Source organism: Loxodonta africana, chromosome 19 (genome assembly GCF_030014295.1).
Source record: "Loxodonta africana isolate mLoxAfr1 chromosome 19, mLoxAfr1.hap2, whole genome shotgun sequence".
In the NCBI taxonomy this organism is placed as follows: Eukaryota; Metazoa; Chordata; class Mammalia; order Proboscidea; family Elephantidae; genus Loxodonta; species Loxodonta africana.
Genome location: NC_087360.1, coordinates 72395922 through 72413777, shown reverse-complemented (window position 1 = coordinate 72413777; position 17856 = coordinate 72395922). Strand labels below are relative to the sequence as shown.

The 17856-nt window shown below is 40.0% G+C and overlaps 1 protein-coding gene and 1 long non-coding RNA gene across 2 annotated transcripts in view; both read left to right on the top strand.

Moving 5' to 3' along the window:
* The window catches only part of LONRF1 (LON peptidase N-terminal domain and ring finger 1), a 39461-nt gene extending 36486 nt beyond the window's left edge, over positions 1 to 2975 (top strand). The window contains exon 12 of the mRNA XM_064272845.1: positions 265 to 2975. Within this exon, the coding sequence (XP_064128915.1) occupies positions 265 to 423 (159 nt within the window). The 3' untranslated portion in view covers positions 424 to 2975. The remainder of the gene's footprint in view (positions 1 to 264) is intronic.
* An 8519-nt stretch (positions 2976 to 11494) lies between these two features.
* The window catches only part of LOC111751296 (uncharacterized), a 40076-nt gene continuing 33714 nt past the window's right edge, over positions 11495 to 17856 (top strand). Inside the window, exon 1 of the long non-coding RNA XR_010318662.1 lies at positions 11495 to 17794. This is a non-coding gene — a long non-coding RNA (uncharacterized LOC111751296). The remainder of the gene's footprint in view (positions 17795 to 17856) is intronic.

Below are 17856 nucleotides of genomic sequence, written 5' to 3'. Positions count from 1 at the left end.
AGGGTTTCCAAGGAGCGGCTGGTGGATTCGAACTGCTGATCTTTTGGTTAGCAGCTGGATGCTTTACTACTGTGCCACCAGTGCTCCTCCCCCTTCCTCTTAGGTGGGCATAATAATAGCCTACTTTACATGATGGTTAAGAAAATTGAGAAAGAAATCGACACACAGTAGTGCAATCAAGAAATAGTAGTTTTTAGGAGGTGTGTTACTGTTGCTACATAAGTGTTTGTTTTATTAATACTCTAAAATGTTGATTATTTTTAGGCAACCCCTAATGGACCCGCATGGTGTTGGTGGCTTCTTGCAGTTCTTCCCGTAGACCCCCGATATCAGCTGTCCGTTTTGTCAATGAAGTCTTTGAAAGAACGGTTGACAAAGATTCAGCATATACTGACCTATTTTTCTAGAGACCAATCTAAGTAACCAGCTGCTTGGAGCTCCCTTTAAACAGTTACCCTAACCTGGCTGTGTGGACGGCCAGGTTGTTCACTGCCTTGGCACATCCAGTGCTGGTTTGAGAAATGTAAGGAAGACCGTAGTTTGCGTTTTTGTGTTCTTCAACCTCCTGAATCATGTGGTTCTGCAAATGAACACCTTCGACTAGGACCTAGACCACTAAGAACTTGCACAGAAAAACACGCACTGAATGTGTGTTCAACCTCTACGTCGTGATGAAGTTGCACTATGTACCATATCCTAAACTGAAATGAAAACTCTGTGCAGGTGTGGGCTGTGTGTGTGTGCGTGTGTGCGTGTGTTTGTGTGTGTGCATGGGTTGTACGTGCGCATTTTCTCTGGCTTTAAAATTTTAAAAAGAAAAAAAAAACAAAGCCATAGAGAGCAGAACTTGCCGAGGGGTCTGTTGTTGCCCAAGTTTACAACAGTAACGATACAAGTTTTTGCAAATTGAATTTGCCTCCGATTTATCTGTCCCAATGCTTCGATTTGCACAAGTATGTACAATGTGGTCTTGAGTATCACTATTTGTTGGGAAGACTGCTCTTGCTGAACTGTCTAGACCATTGACTATGACACAGTTTCTATTTATGTAAATACGCACATCACAGTGCCCTACGGGCATCGGATGTAGAACCTAGAGCCAGTTTTCAGGAACAATTGCAAACCTGACATGGTACTGTACATCTATTCATAAAACACTTAAAACTGTGAAAATATGGTTTACATTTAATTGTACATAAAGGCAAATGGCGAACTCAGTTCAGTACCAATTAGTTTGTACATTATAGGGGCTTTCACATTAATGGCCCGTCTCTGTAATTTATAGTTTGACATGATGTGTTTGTTTTTAAAACAGTGACATAGTAGAAGCTCGTTGAGGAACTAGGGGAAGAAAGGAAGCTTACAATGTAGAACTAAGCTTTTAAAGTGTTTTTTTTTTTTTTTTCCTGTTCTTGGTTCAAATGTTAGTTATGCCTTATTCATATCACAGTTAGATCACCATGCTATGGCATGGTTTATACTCATGCTGCCTAGATACTTCTGTAACTATTTGTTGCAAACTTGTGACTGTCTCTATTTACTTTCTTTTATGTAAAGTCATTTGTAAAAGTTTCTTACAAATTTTGCTTTTGCTTATTTAATTTTGAATAAAAGCTAAATTCATAAGAACTTTACTTTTTAACTGTAGGTCAGTGTCCAGAAAAACATCATTGGTGGAACCAAGGTGCATATAGTAAAGCACAGATGAGTTTTGCTTCCTGTTTTGTGACATGAGACATAAGCTATGGATTTTCAAAGTACTGTTTTTGGCCATTTTTTAATCAAAGAATGCAGTGTCTGAAGGAGGCTTGGGCCCTAGAACCTCCTCTAAAGCCCTAATTTTCAACCTTTTGCAAATCTTTGTCCTTTTAGGATTCTTACATAAACACTACCCCATTGGAGACTTTCTCTGGTAACACAGACCTGACCATTTTAGCCCCAAATTTCCCAGCTAAGATTTTCCAAATATAAAAATGCTGAGTTCTAAAACAGATTCAGAAATGATCTCCTTGAGGGCCTCCCTAACGCCCTCAGTTGTGCCAACTGAGAACCTGTTGAATAGTCCTACAGAAAACATTGCCTGGAGAATGGGCCACCCCTCAAAAATGCCTTATAGATAGTTTCTGAAGTGTTAAACTTTCTTGTAAGAAAAAAACTATTAAATGCCTATTAAACAGTAACTCATAGTGTAAATGAATAGTTCACCTATGTATTTCTCAAAATATGCACCGGATGGTGGTAGGAGTTTTCTGGTGTTGAATCCACATCTGTGATATACACACACACACGGGCATTGAATAGTTTACATATATACACATACTAATGGACATTTATGGTCCTATTTATCATTTCACCCCTAATTTTGTGATAGATGAATACATAGGTCTCTGACAGTTTCCAGTCTGCAGATTAAAAAAATCTCTGGAAATTTTTTCCTACTATATCTTCCATACAGTTTATTAAAAAAAAAAAAAGTAAATGGTTTTTTCCCTTAACAGTGTAAGTATCTAAGTCCTGTCATGAATTCTACTTTTCAAGCCAAAGTAGCTAGTTGTAAATTCTCTTATACACCTGCCTGCATGTCCAGTTCTTCCTCTTCAAGGTCCAACTCAGAAGTCTTAAGTCAGCTGAAAGGACTCTGAGTTCCCAAAGCACTTACTTTATACTTGCTACGGTGCTTAAGGGAGATAACTGAATAAAATACATAAACTCTATCCTGAGTATTAAGACTAGTATCTGGCAGTTTCAGACAGATAAGTGCCAAATCATAGACTGACCACTGAGCAAAGCTGAAAAATGAATGCCAGTTAAAAAGGGAGGTTGGATAAAGATGGTTACCAACCCCAAATATCAAATCCAATGCCATAGAGTCAATTCCGACTTGCAGTGACCGTATAGGACAGAATAGAACTGCCACATAGGGTTTCCAAGGGTTGGTTGGTAGGATTCGAACTGCCGACATTTTGGTTAGCAGCCAAGTTCTTAACCAATACTTTTGACTTCTCCTTGCTTCTTAAAAAAAAAAAAAAAAAAGGAAATGAAACCTAATGGTCCATCAATTGACAGTACTTTTGAGGAGTTTCTGATATACATAAACAGGATTAAATATATAAAGTTAGGAGAAAGTGCAGCTGTTCAGAAATGGAGGACAGGAAGCCAAATGGGAGTGGTTTCAGGAAAGTTCCAAGCTCGGAGGGTCCGGGGAAATTTGGGGAGATTGCTTGGGTGGGGGCAGCACTTGAAACGGGTGTGTCATTCAACTCTCTTCCTAATGGGCTAGGTGGTAGGCAACAACAGCAATTGTGTTCAGGCCTAAGCACTGGATGTGGGCATTGGGCCAGGGAAGATCCCCAAAACCTACAGATCCCCAATAGGATGGGGAGCCCACATGGACAGACAGCAAGCTAGTGACCTACCCCACATAGCAGTATGTCCATCATTCCCCTACATCAACACAGGCAGGCTACCTTTGATGGAACCAGCAGCCACAAATGGATGAAGAGGGATCCCAAACAACTTCTCCCAGAAACAGGAGGAAAATACACAGTATGAAAGAATTGGCAGACTCAGACTTGAAAATGTTGGGTTCCAAAAAAGATCTGGGAATCTATAAAATATTTCTCAGACAGTCCCTGGCACCATAAAGGCATTCAATAAAAGTTGATTGAATCAATGAATGAATCATGGGAACAAACTCAGTAGATGAGCTGAATTGAAGAATGACTGCAGATAAAGAATGAATTAATGAGGTGGAGGATTACATCAGGGGCACTTTCAGCAATACGGTGTAGGAATATCAAGAAAATAAAGGCATGAGGGAAAAACTGAGATTTGGAGAATACATTCAAAAGTTTAACAACCATCCAGTAGAAGTTCCTGAAGGAGAGCAGCAGAGGAGAAATAAATACAATAATTTTCCCATAGCTCAACACCAATAAAAATATTCTACTTTCCTAGGGACCAAATCCATCCATTCAAAGGGAAAAAATTAATACAAGCAAATTTATACAGGTGAACTGAAGGACAACCACACCAATTATTTGGTTGTCTGACATTGATCAGCAATCAGATGACTGAATTTTTTTCAGAAGCCAATTTTTAAATGCCAATGTCCAATTACAAAATTGTTAAATATTTTGTCTTAGGCTGGGTTCTCCAGAGAAGCAAAATCAGTAAAGCATATAAATACATATAGAGAGAGATGTATATCAAGGAAATGGCTCATGTAGTTGTAGAGGCTAGAGATTGGGAACTTACCAAGTGCGTGGGTCCGGCTGGAAGCTTCTCCTGATTCACGTAGTTGCCGGGGCTGGCAAACCCAAGATCAGCAGGCCAGAAAGCAGGGCTGTTGCTCACATGCTTCGAAGATTGATGAATCCCAAGACCACAGGTAAGCTGCTAGCTCAAGTCCTAAGAACTGGAGGTCAGATAAACAGGAACCAGCTGCAGGATCCAGAGAGAACAAAAGCCTGTGAGCCTTACCAGAATGTCCACTTATATTTGATGCAGGCCACACACCCAAGGAAATTCCCTTTCCACTGATTGGCTACTCACAGAAGATTCCGTCATGGGGGTGATCACATTATATCAAATCTCAACATGGAAGTGATCACAACATCGTACGACTGCCAAACTACTGAGAATCATGGCCCAGCCAAGTAGACACAATCTTAACCACCACGCTTGTACAGAGTAAGACGTTTGGGACTGAACTTAATGATAAACTGTTTTTACAGACCTGCCTCTACATAACTTTGGACTTTTCGCCAAAATTAAATCTATCCTTAAGAATTGTGTTGTCATAATTTCGGATATTGAAACAAACATAGGCTTCATTTCAAAAGAATATACACTTAATTTTAACATTTGGTAGGCAACACCTTTAATCCTCAGAAGAACCGTGTGAAGGAGGCATTATCCTTGTAGAGATGAGGAAACCAGAACATCTAAGTAGTTAATTTGTCAAAGGCTCACATAGCTAAAATGTGCTGGTGCTGACTTTGAACGTAGGCAATGTGGCTCCAACTTACTGCTCCATCCAGTTATAAAACATCCGAGCAGGTCAGATGAGTGAAGAGTTTGAAAATGATTGATTTGATACTCCGGTACTGCAGGCTTTACCTATGATGGGTACATTTTACAGCTACAGGATTAGAACATGTTTTTAAGTATCTTGCTGAGATTTGTGGGATAGTTCAATCGGGCTCAATCCTATGTTTTTGTGAGCAGTATGAATTGATAAAAATCTTTTCAAAAGTAGTATCGCAGTATAAGAAAAACAAAAACTAAACCCATTGCCATCAAGTCAATTCCAACTCATAGTGACCCTATAGGACAGAGTAGAACTGCTCCATAGGGTTTCCAAGGAGCACCTGGTGGATTTGAACTGCTGACCTTTGGTTAGCAGCTGAATGCTTAGCCACTGTGCCACCAGGGCTCCAATATCACAGTATTGGTTCAAAAATCATCAAAATCTTCATTCTCTTTGACCCAATCTCGTATTGGAGGAATTACCTTAAGAAAATAATTCAAAGACCAAAATCCTCATGCATGAAGATATTTTTTTCCATGTTTCCTAGAACAGCAAAAACTTAAAAATAAACAGTACCTGCTATAGGTGACAACTAGAGAAAACTCAAGTGAGTATGGTGCAGCCATCAAAAATAACTAAAGAGACTCATGAGAAAAAAAAGCACAATCAAAACTGTTGGTATACATGATTACCATGCCGTATGCATATAATTAAAGAGCAGAAGATACTATGCAAAAAAGAAATCAGTAAGAATGACAGGTAACATGTTTTTCTTTAGAATCCCTGCACAGCTTTCCCACCTAGAGCTGATCTGATTGATCAAAAACCGTATTACTCAGGAGTTTGGGCATCTGAGATAGTCACCATACACTAAGCCAATGGGGACATCATGGTTATATACTGATAAACTTTGTTATGTCTGACATACATAAAAACTGGAAAACTTGAAGGCCTGGGCTGAAAAAAAGCAAAATGGTAAAGAATTATGAGTAGGCATACACCTTTAAAATATCCTGATGATATTATCCTTTCACTATTCAACATTCAGAAATATAAAGAGAAGCCGGTTTGAAAACCTGTTATAGTCATAAGAAAGTTAAACCGTAGGAACCTGAATGTCACTTTAGAAAGATTACAAGAAACATCTTAATGAGTAGAAATAAATTACTGACTTTATAAGGGTGACATTTTTAGAAACGAAAAAACCAACAGCTTCATATATTAAGTTTGTTCTTGTTGTTAGGTGCCGTTGAATCGATTTGGACTCATAGCAACTCCGTAAGACAAAGCAGAATTGCCCGATAGGTTTTTTTTTGGGGGGGGGGGGCTGGAATCAGGTCTTTCTCTCACGGAGCGGCTGGATGGGTTCAAACCACCAACCTTTGGTTAGCAGCAGAGTGCGTAATTGTTTGTGCCACCAGCGCTCCTTATATTAAATATCGTATGTTCTTTTTTATTCCCAGCAGCTATATTACAGAGAATATCACTGTCAGTGACTATGGGGCTAGTCGAAAGAACTTAGTTTAAATTCTGGTTCCTTCACGAATTCACATCTTTTCTTTAATATAAGCTTCAATTTCCTCTTCTTCAAAATGGGGATTAGAGACGACGTATATAAAATGTGCCACAGAATAGTAGATACTCAAATGAGAGCCATTATTGCTGTAAATCTGTAACAACGAAACTCTTAAGATGGATTTCTACTGAATCATTTATATAAGTGAACACAGAAAGGGTAGGAATATAGAAGTGCCTATTTTTTTTTAATAGGAGAAAGCTCTATGCTATCAACCTGGGATTTAAGAAAATTTGTATACGTATATACATATTTGGCCATTCAGTTTGGCATTCGCTGGATAAACTTTGAACTACCTTCAAGGGAGAACAGAAAGCAAGAAATCTGGGACTGATTCAACAGTCATTACTCACTATAGTCTCTACAGGTGGGAAATGTCCAGAATAGAGGCAGCAAGAGGATTAGTGGTTGCCAGGGATCGGGGAGAGGAAGGCGGGTGATCGGTAAAGGTTACTGTGTTTCTTTTGGGGGGTGATCAAATATTCTGGAACAAGATAGTGACGATAGTTGCACAATTTTGTGAATATACTAAAAACCACTGACTTGTATACAGGTAGTCCCCAGGTGATGAACAAGATCGGTTCCGAGCTGTGTCTTTTAAGTCAACTTCATAGTTAAGAGGCAACAGGTGCCTATGGTTCTTATTTAGCCTTACTTCAGTGCAAGAAGAAGCTTGAAGCCTTCTCAATAATTTAAAAGCTGCATGTGCAGCAAGATAAAGTGATTGTGACACAGAAGTTGTTTCTAACAGGGGTCGATTCAGTCGTTTCAAAGTGAGGGCAAATTTACGTGACATTAAAGGGCAAGCACAGGTTGTCCGTAAATTCAACATTTGTAACCTGGAGACTGCCTGTACTACAAAGAGTGAATGTTGTGATAAGGGAATTATATCTCATTAAAAAAGAAAAAAAAAAGTGAAAAAGAAAGTTGAAGTCCGTCACAAGTTGAAGGATATTTGGATTGTACAAGCTTTTACGTGAACATAGTGTTCATTTCTCTCGGATGAGGACCTAGGAGTAGAACCGGTGAGTCATATTGTAAGCGTATGTGTAGCTCTGCAGGAAATTGACAAACTGTTTTTTTCCAAAGTGGCTGTACGGTTTTGCTTCCCACGACAAACGAGAAAGTTTCCGTTGCTCTCAATTACCATTAGTAGCTGGTATTGTCGGTTTTTCCCCTCCCTCAATCTTTCTTTTAAAAAAATTTTAGCTATTATAATAGGTATGTAGTAGTAGCTGATGATGGTTTTAATCTGAATCTTCCTAATGTCTACTGATGCTTCCTTACTGAAATATCTGTTCAAATATTTTGCTCATTTTTTAATTGGGTTGTTTTCTTATCTTTAAGTTTTGAACGTTCTTTATATATCCTGGATACAAATATTTTATCAAATATGTCATTGGCAGATATTTTCTCCCTGCCTTTAACTTGTCATTTTATTCTTTTCAAAATATCCTTTGAAGAGCAGTGGTCTTTAGTTTTTTGCAAATTCTCTAAACTTGTGTTTGTCTGTAAATATCTTAATTTCGCCTTCATATTTCAGAGAGAGTTTTGCTGGATAGATGATCCTTGGTTGGCAGTTTTTCTCCTTCAGTGTTCTGTATATGTCGTCCCATTCCCTTCTTGCCTGCATGGTTTCTGCTGAGTAGTCAGAACATATTCTTATTGATTCTCCCTTGAAGGAAACCTTTCTTTTCTCCCTGGCTGCTTTTAAAATTTTCTGTTTATCTTTGGTTTTGATGAGTTTGATGATAATATGTCTTGGTGTTTTTCTTTTTGGATCAATCTTAAATGGGGTTCGATGAGCATCTTGGATAGCTATCCTTTCGTCTTTCATGATGTCAGGGAAGTTTTGTGTCAGGAGTTCTTCAACTATTTTCTCTGTGTTTTCTGTCCCCCCTCCCTGTTCTGGGACTCCAATCACCCGCAGGTTATCCTTCTTGATAGAGTCCCACATAATTCTTAGGGTTTCTTCATTTTTTTTAATTCTTTTATCTGATTTTTTTTCAGCTATGTTGGTGTTGATTCCCTGGTTCTCCAGATGTCCTAGTCTGCATTCTAATTGCTCGAGTCTGCTCCTCTGACTTCCTAGTGTGTTGTCTAATTCTGTTATTTTATTGTTAATCTTTTGGATTTCTACATGTTGTCTCTCTATGGATCCTTGCAACTTATTAATTTTTCCAGTATGTTCTTGAATAATCTTTTTGAGTTCTTCAACAGTTTTATCAGTGTGTTCCTTGGCTTTTTCTGCAGATATCCTAATTTCATTTGTTATATCATTAAGCATTCTGTAAATTAGTTTTTTATATTCTGTATCTGATAATTCCAAGATTGTATCTTCATTTGGGAAAGATTTTGATTCTTTTGTTTGGGGGGTTGGAGAAGCTGTCACGGTCTGCTTCTTTAAGTGGTTTGATATGGATTGTTGTCTCCGAGCCATCACTGGGAAACTAGTTTTTCCAGAAAATCCGCTAAAAAAAAAACTGCAGTCAGATCCCTATCAGAGTTCTCCCTCTGGCTCAGGCTATTCAGATGTTAATGAAGCCACCTGGGGAGGGTGGGGGAGGGAACAGAGAGATAGGAGAGTAGCACCTCAGAATATAGCCAGAGTTGCTTGTCTTGCTTGGAATGACTGTTATATCTGAGATTCCCGCGGGCGCGTCGCCTATGTGTGCTGGCTGTGTGGAGATTGCCCCCAGGGGGTCTGGCCCGCTGGAGTCACGGTCAGATCCTCCGCTTCCAGCCCCACGCCCAGCGTCAAGGCTCCCCTACTGGGACGGTGCACTCTCGACTCCAAAATCAGTCGCTGCCTCCCGGGGACTTCTCGTCCCTCCAGCCACATGGCCGTGCCACCTCCGAGAACCAGTTGGGCCTCCTCCCGGGGTTAGTTCAGATGGGTGGAGTAGCTCCCCATGCTTGTGCCGTGACCAAGTGTCCTGGCTGGGACGCTGTTCTCCCCGCTCCAATACCAGTCGCTGCCTCCCGGGGACTTCTACCGGCTGCGTCCCACGCCGCCCGCGCGACCCGGCTGGTCCCCTTCCGGGGGTTAGTTCAGGGGGGTGGAGCAACTCTCCGTGTTTATGCCGTACCTGCGTCCAGTCCAAATCCCTGCGGGACGGTTCCCCAGCTCGGATGCTGCTCTTTCTGCTCCAAGATCAGTCACTGCCTCCCGGGGACTTCTCCTACCGGCTGCGTCCCATGCCGCCCGTGGAACCGGCTGGTCCCCCTCCCGGGGTTAGTTCAGGGGGGTGGAGCAGGTCTCTGTGCTTGTGCCGTACCTGACTGGTACGCTGGCTCCAGGCTCTGGAAACAATCGCTGCTTCCCCGTATTAGTTCGTTCTCCGTCTCTAAATCTGTGTTTGTTGTTCAGGGTTCGTAGATTGTTATGTATGTGATCGATTCACTTGTTTTTCCGTGTCTTTGTTGTAAGAGGGATCCGAGGTAGCGTCTGCCTAGTCCGCCATCTTGGCTCCGCCGGTCTTTAGTTTTGAAGAAGTCCAATATATCCATGTTTTCTTTTATTAATTGTGCTATTAGTGTAATGTTTAAGAAATCCTTTGACCATCCCAGGATCACAAAGATTTTCTTCTAGAAGGTTTATAGTTTTCGGTTATAATTTTGTGTTTTACATTTAGGTTGTAGATCTATTCTGAGTTTTTTTTTTTTTTTTGTATATATGGTACAAGACAGAGATTAAATTTTTTTACTTAGGTATATCCAATTGTGTTAGTGTCATTTGTAGAAAGGCTAACCTTCTCTATTACATTGTCTTTGTGCATCTGTGGAAAATTAATTGGCTATGTGTGTAGGTCTATTTCTGGATTCTCTGTTCTGTTCATTGCCGGTACCACACTGTCTTAATTACCACAGCTTTAGAGAAAGCTTTGAAATCAAATAGTGTGAGTCCTACTGGTTGGTTTTTTTATTTTCAAATTGGTTTAGTTATTCTAGATTTTTTTTCTTTTTTGATTTTCCATATAAATTTTAGAATCAGCTTGTTAATTTTCCCAAAAATTCTGCAGTGATTTTTATTGGGGCTGCATTGAATTTATAGATCAATTGGGGGAGGGAGGGAATTGAAATCACTTTTCCTTTTTTGTGCTAAGGGGTCCCTGGGTGATGCAAACAGTTAATGTGTTTGGCTGCTAACTGAAAGGTCAGTGGTTCTAGTCCATCCAGAGGTGCCTCAGAATAAAGGCCTAGTGGTGATATGCTTCCGAAAAATCAGCCATTAAAAATTCTGCAAAGCACAGTTCTACTCCAACATACATGGGGTAACCACGAGGCAGAATTGACTCAACGAGGTTTTTTTTCTTTTGTGCTATTGTTGACATAATTTCCTTCTTACATATGCTATAAACTCACAATACATTGCCACTATTTTTAATTTAGAAGTCAATTATCTGTAGAATGAGTCAAATAAGAAAAATAAATATCTACTCTTTTGAACTTCATTTTAATCATTTTCAGAGATTTTCTTTTTTTTTGTATATTTCGAAGTTTTTTCTCATATCATATTCTCTCTGCCTAATTGGATTTTTTTTTTTAATTGGATTTTCTATGACACTTCTTGAAGTGCAGTTCTGTTGTTAATGAATTTTATGTTTTTATTTGTCTTAAAATATCTTTATTGCACCTTAATTTTTTTTTTTTTTTGGCTGAGTATCGGTCTTTTAGCACCTTAAAGGTGTCACTCCATTGTCTTCGGACTTGCATAGTTTCTGATGAGATGTCTGCTGTAATTTTGATCTTTTGTCCTCAGTATGCAGTGTGTCTTTGTTTCTCTGTATGTAGTATGTCTTTTTTTCCACTGATTGCCTTCAAGATTTTCTCTTTATCTTTTAATTTCAGCAGTTTGAATATGATGTGCCTAGGTTTTTTTTTTTTTTTAATTTTCTGTTTGTTTTGCTTTGGTACTTGTCTGTCTTGAGATTTATCCTACTTGAAATTCTCTGAGTTGTTTGGATCTGTAGTTTTATGTCTTTGATATTTTTGGAAAATTTATGGCCATTATTCTTGAAATATTCCTTCTGCCCCATTTTTTTCTCTTTCTCTCCTGGTATTCCAATTACATTTATGCTAGACCATTTGATATTCTCTCATGACTCTTTTGTTTTCCCTTTCTATTCCTGTTTGTGTTTTAGCTTAGATAATTTTTACTGATCTATCTTCAAGTTTGAGGATTGATTTTCCTGAGGGTGTTTCTCAATGTTGCTGTTCCACCCTTAGCCTTTGGCCTTCCCTGATGCCTGTGCCTCATAAAGCATCTCTATCCAGGCTCTTGTCCTTTTCCCCACAGCAGTGGTAGACTGCTATTGATAATTTTTCAGTTCTTTCTAGCCTGGTTGTGTAGGGAAGAGAGTTCCTTTGTTATCCTGACTCCCTTTCAAGCACTCCACTCCCACATGGCCTTCGAAGCTGGCTCTGCTGGTTTAGTATGTTTCTTCCCCATTTCCATGTAAATTGAAATTTATAGTGTTCTAGTTATGCTGTAAGCATGGGCCATGTCTGGTTTTATTTGCTGTATTGTTTTGGGAGGGTGTATGGAGAGATTTGGATTTAGGTGGATGCCATCTAACCTGCTGAAACTCAGATGTCTTCTGGTGCAATTTTTGGATGAAGGTTTCAAATAAGCCTTGCAAACATAACATGGTCTATTCATTGCTATGGTAGAAAGTTTATCTGTTTGAGAAATTTGCACATAGGTATTGATATGACTTATTTAGAACAATAGGTAGAAGTGACAAGTGATTGTTTCATCTTATTCTGGAGAGAGGAACACCTCAATAAATGTGTGGTAAGTGATGGGAGAGCATCAGGTCTATGAAGTAGGATTTGGCCAAGGAACTTCCACAATAGTTAGGGAGATAGTGGAGGGAGAACATTCTCATCTGTAGAGCCAGGCAGACCTAGATCTGGATTTATCAGCTCTACCTCTCACTAGCTGTGTGACTTTGTCTTGGAGTCAGTTGGTAAAATTAGGACTAGAAAGATTACATAGTAAAAGCAAAAAACCTTAGCACAGTGCTGGGCGTGCTGGTGCTTAATAAATATTAGTATCTTGTTTTTTTTTTTAAAGCCTCTTGCAAAGTGATTGTAAGAGCAGGATAGGGCCTCAGCATAAGGCAATTATCAGAACAGAAACTCAGGAACAAGAAGTAAAGTAGAAGCCAAATAATAAGAGCTGAAACAGAGAAGACTGAGGCTCTGAAATGAAGCAAGAATTCTATTCTCAGAACTGGCCATGACATTCATTTCAGACTAACAGCAAGGGTGATGATGTAAAGCCCATGTGAAATGAGGCGAAACTAGTTGGAAACTTCCTTTTTCTGATTACAGTGATCCTAAGAACTGGAGTTGGAGAATTTGTATGTAGAGGTATAAAACAAAACCAAACCCACTGCCATCGAGTCAATTCTGACTCACAGCAACCCTATAGGACAGAGTAGAACTGCCCATAGAGTTTCCAAGGAGCGCCTGGTGGATTTGAACTGCTGACCTTTTGGTTAGGAGATGTAGCACTTGACCACTGCACCACCAGTGTTTCCAGGTAGGGGTATAGCTGTCCAAAAATGACTTATGAAAGGGACTCAGCAGCAAATCAGTAAATCAGACCCAAAATAATTGTCTTTAGTTCCAGACACATTTATTCACAAATCCAGCTAGACTAGCTAGTAAAAGTGAGACACATAGACTTGGTCAATCTATCCTCCATCCCAAGTCAAGATATCTGATTGATTCAAGTACCTCACACATATGGTAGTTACTCAATAAATATCTATAGAACAACTGCCTACATGGGTATAAATATAAACAAATGATTTCATGTTATCTCCAACTTTGTAAGATTTCTGAAATTCAAATGTCAATGGCACCTACCGGGAAATAGAATTTTCATAAAGTCAACAGGAATCCATGTATTTGCTAGGATAATGCAATGTGTTTTTTAGTTATTTTAATTCTTAATTTTATAGATTGTTGTGCTACTTCTGCAACATAGTTTTGACAATATATAAGAGTTATGAATTCCAAGCAGAGAAAATTTAGATCTCTTTAAATAAGAAGGTACTGCATTCAGAGTTAGGTTTTTGGTTCAAAAAATATTTATTAGCATCTACCATATGCCCGGAACCCTGGTGGCACAGTGGTTAAGTGTTTGGCTGCTAACCAAAAGGTCGGTGGTTTGAATCCACCCGCTGATCCTTGGAAACCCTATGGGGCAGTTCTACACTGTCCTTAAAGTTGCTATGAGTTGGAATCAACTTGACGGCAACAGATTTTGGGTACCATCTGCCCAGCATGGGGACAGGTGTTTGGGGTATTGGTTTCTGCCATTGAGAAGCTTAAAGTGTAGTAGGGGAAACAGACATGTACACAAGCATGTTCAATGCACGGTCAATGTTCCATTAATGCACAAATGGTTGTGCTGGCTGGGGAGTAGGTGGGACCTGTGAGGTAGATGAAGAAGTGATGCTGAGAAGAGACTTGATAACAAATAGGATTGGGCAGGTAAAAAACAAAATGGGGGAGGGGCCTGGTCCATGTAAAGGGATCATCACAGTATCAGAGAACCACAGGAAGCTTTGTATTGCTTACAGTATGGCCAAAAGAAGGGTAGGGTGAGGAGGAGAAGTTGGCCTAGATGAGGTTGGAATGGTGAGCAGGTGTCAAACTACAAAGGAATTCAAAAGAGCTAGTACTTTATCCCACAGAAAACATCCCTCATCAAATATTCATTTCAACCAGATTTTTTACACACATGACAGACCACAAAAAAGCTACCTCACATTAGACCTAACTGGTGTTACTGATGTTATTCTCCCATTCCAAAGTCTGTAACAAAATCTGCATAGCCAGAACAAAGTTCGTTGTGTGAGTGTAACAAATTTATTTATTCCTTCTACTGTTGGTAGGCAATTGGGTTGTTTACAGTTTTTTGCTATTATGAATAATGCATTTGGGCACATGTCTTTTGGAGGACACTCAAACTAAACTCAGAAAACCAAACCCAGTGCCGTTGAGTCGATTCCAACTCATAGCAACCCTACAGAACAGAGTATAACTGCCCCATAGAGTTTCCAAGGAGCGCCTGGCGGATTTGAACTGCTGACCCTTTGGTTAGCAGCTGTAGCACTTAACCACTACACCACAAGGGTTTCTACACCTGAGACCTCAAAAAATCCCTGAATCTTAGTGTGGTGGAGTCATTCTCAACTAGTGGGAAACCCAGGAATTGGTTGGGGGGTGGATTTTGGCAATCTTGTGTTAAATTAATGGAAGATTGTTTTCTAGTATACCCAAGGTCAGGAAGGAAACAAATTGTTTTTCATTTATGGGGAAGGGTGAGGAGAAGAGCAAGTCTGGATCCGTCTGAGTTTTTAACAGCATGGATCAACCAAAAGCATTGGAATGACATGAATATGTATACATTATGCACATTTTAGGGAGCCCTGGTGGCACAGTGGTTAAGTGCTCAGCTGCGAACCAAAACATGGGCAGTTTAAACCCACCGGCAACTCCATGGGAGAAAGATGTGGTACTCTGCTTCTGTGAAGATTACCCACAGCTGTTGAGTCGATTTCAACTCCTAGAGACCCTATAGGACAGAGTAGAACTGCCCCACAGGGCTTGCAAGGTTGTAAATCTTTACAGAAGCAGACTGCCCCATCTTTCTCTCATGGACCGGCTGGTGGGTTCAAATTGCTCACCTTACTTTCAGTTAGCAGTCAAGCACTTTATCCACTGTGCCACCAGGGTTCCTCTTGGAAATGCTATGGGGCAGTTCTACTCTGTCCTACGTAGGGTCTCTGTGAGTTGGAATTGACTCAATGGTTTTTTGTTTTGCCTGTGAACATCTACACTCAGACTTACTTTCTTGCCTCCCACTGGTAACAAGAAAGACTCAAAAATACCATGAAGAATACTTCCCAAACCCTAAAACGCTAAGTTCTGCAACTAGCTGAGGGTTAGGCTGACTGATTGCCACACTTCTCTCGTGTCCACTAAACACACTGATTTAGATAATTGTCTCATTTTGTTTTAGTGTAATTACAATTCTTGCCCTTCTTCTCTCCATCCCAATTATCCGACCTCATAAGCAGTAAATCTCTGTTCACTGTTGAGACACGTTTTTAGACAGAAGAGCGTTGCTGGAGGTTTCTTCATACTAAACTGGTAGAAAATCAGAAACAACAACGCAGCAGGAAGCACCATCTGCCACATTTCCTCATTTGTAGAAACAAGCCTCAATTAACAAATCTAAAAATACCTCTGCGAGCTTACAAAGTTCCAAAAGTTGTCACAATTGACACAAACCAATGGTATGAATAAATCCCAACTTTGAAATGTCATGCTGACAATTAAAATGGCACCATTTAAAGAGTGTACGTGGCATATTTTTACCCTTACCAAAATCTTTTACTAATTTATCACGCGTTTGATTGAGACTTTCTTGTCACTGATGTTGAAGTATGAAAAATCAGTGTGAATCAACTGTCAAATTAGACTTAAAAAAGAATAAAAAGTTTTCTGGCCTCAAAGAATATGTATCTCTGTAAACTAGTGTATCAATTAAATTCTCTCCTTTTACTACATTAATACTCTTGACTGGGCCTCAGTTTGGGGCTGAGGGGTAACCACAGCATACATCCTCAGTGATTTATTACCATGTTCATGTCCATTTATGTCACTTAAAGATTGTGACTTTATGTCACTGTCACTCCTGGGCTCTATACCTGGAACTTGTTACATCCTAAATTGAAGTCAGTCACCTTGCCCATGCTCTTTTCTGGGGTAACTGAGCCAAAGAAAAGACCTCCAGGTACGGCCACCTGGGAATCCCCCATTGAGAAAGCTGGTTTCAGACCTGATGAGTTTTCAGTGAAGCCAACACTCAATGAACTACCTGGCCCAACTCATTTTCCGTAAATATCATTGAGCTATTCCTCCGAGTAGGGCTGTGGCCAAATGGGGGAAGAGTCACAGCACAACAGGAAGAATAGGTTAAAATATACTGGTAATATATTGAATCAGTATTCTACACATGACCACAGAAGAAGGAAGTCTATGTTCTTTGAATGGGGCATCAGGATTGGAGGAAGGCTCATTAACAACCTGCTTTATGCAGATGACACAACCTTCCTTGATGAAAGTGAAGAGGACTTGAAGCACTTACTAATGAAGATCAAAGACCACAGCCTTCAGTATGGATTACACCTCAACATAAAGAAAACGAAAATCCTCACAACTGGACCAATGAGCAACATCATGATAAACGGAGAAAAGTTTGAGGTTGTCAAGGATTTCATTTTACTTGCATCCACAATCAACACCCATGGAAGCAGCAAAGAAATCAAAAGACACATTGCATTGGGCAAATCGGCTGCAGAGGAACTCTTTAAGGTGTTGAAAAGCAAAGATGTCACCTTGAGGACTAAGGTGTGCCTGACCCAAGCCATGGTGTTTTCAGTCTCCTCATACGTATGCGAAAGCTGGACAATGAATAAGGAATACCGAAGGAAGAATCGATGCCTTTGAATTGTGGTGTTGGCGAAGAATATTGAATATACCATGGACTGCCAAAAGAACGAATAAATCTGCCTTGGAAGAAGTACAACCAAAATGCTCCTTAGAAGCAAGGATGGCAAGACCGTGCCTCACATACTTTGGACATGTTATCAAGAGTGATCAGTCCCTGGAGAAGGCTATCATGCTTGGTAAAGTAGAGGGTCAGTGAAAAAGAGGAAGCCTCTCAATGAGATGGATTGACACAGTGGCTGCAACGATGGGCTCAAACATAGCAGCAATTGTGAGGATGGCGCAGGACTGGGCAGTGTTTTGTTCTGTTGTGCATGGGGTTGCCATGGATCAGAACGGACTTGACAGCACCGGGTGTACTCTTCCAAGACAGACTGTGTGGCTCTTTCACATTTAGTGAATCTCAGGTCTTATCTGCTTTATAATTTCCTCAGCACACCACACAGTCCAGTTTACTTGAAGAATGTCTATCTGTACTTTCTATTAACATAAATAGACCATAAACCAAAAAATAAAACCAGTTGCTGTGGAGTTGATTCCAATTCATGGTGATCCCATGTGTTTCAGAGTAGAACTACACTTCTTCGGGTTTTCCAGCCTGTCACCTTTCAGAAGCAGCTCACCAGATCGTTCTTCCAAGCTGTCTCTGGGTAAGTACTAACCACCAATTTTTTGTTTAGTAGTTGAGTGCTTAACTGTTAACGCCACCTCA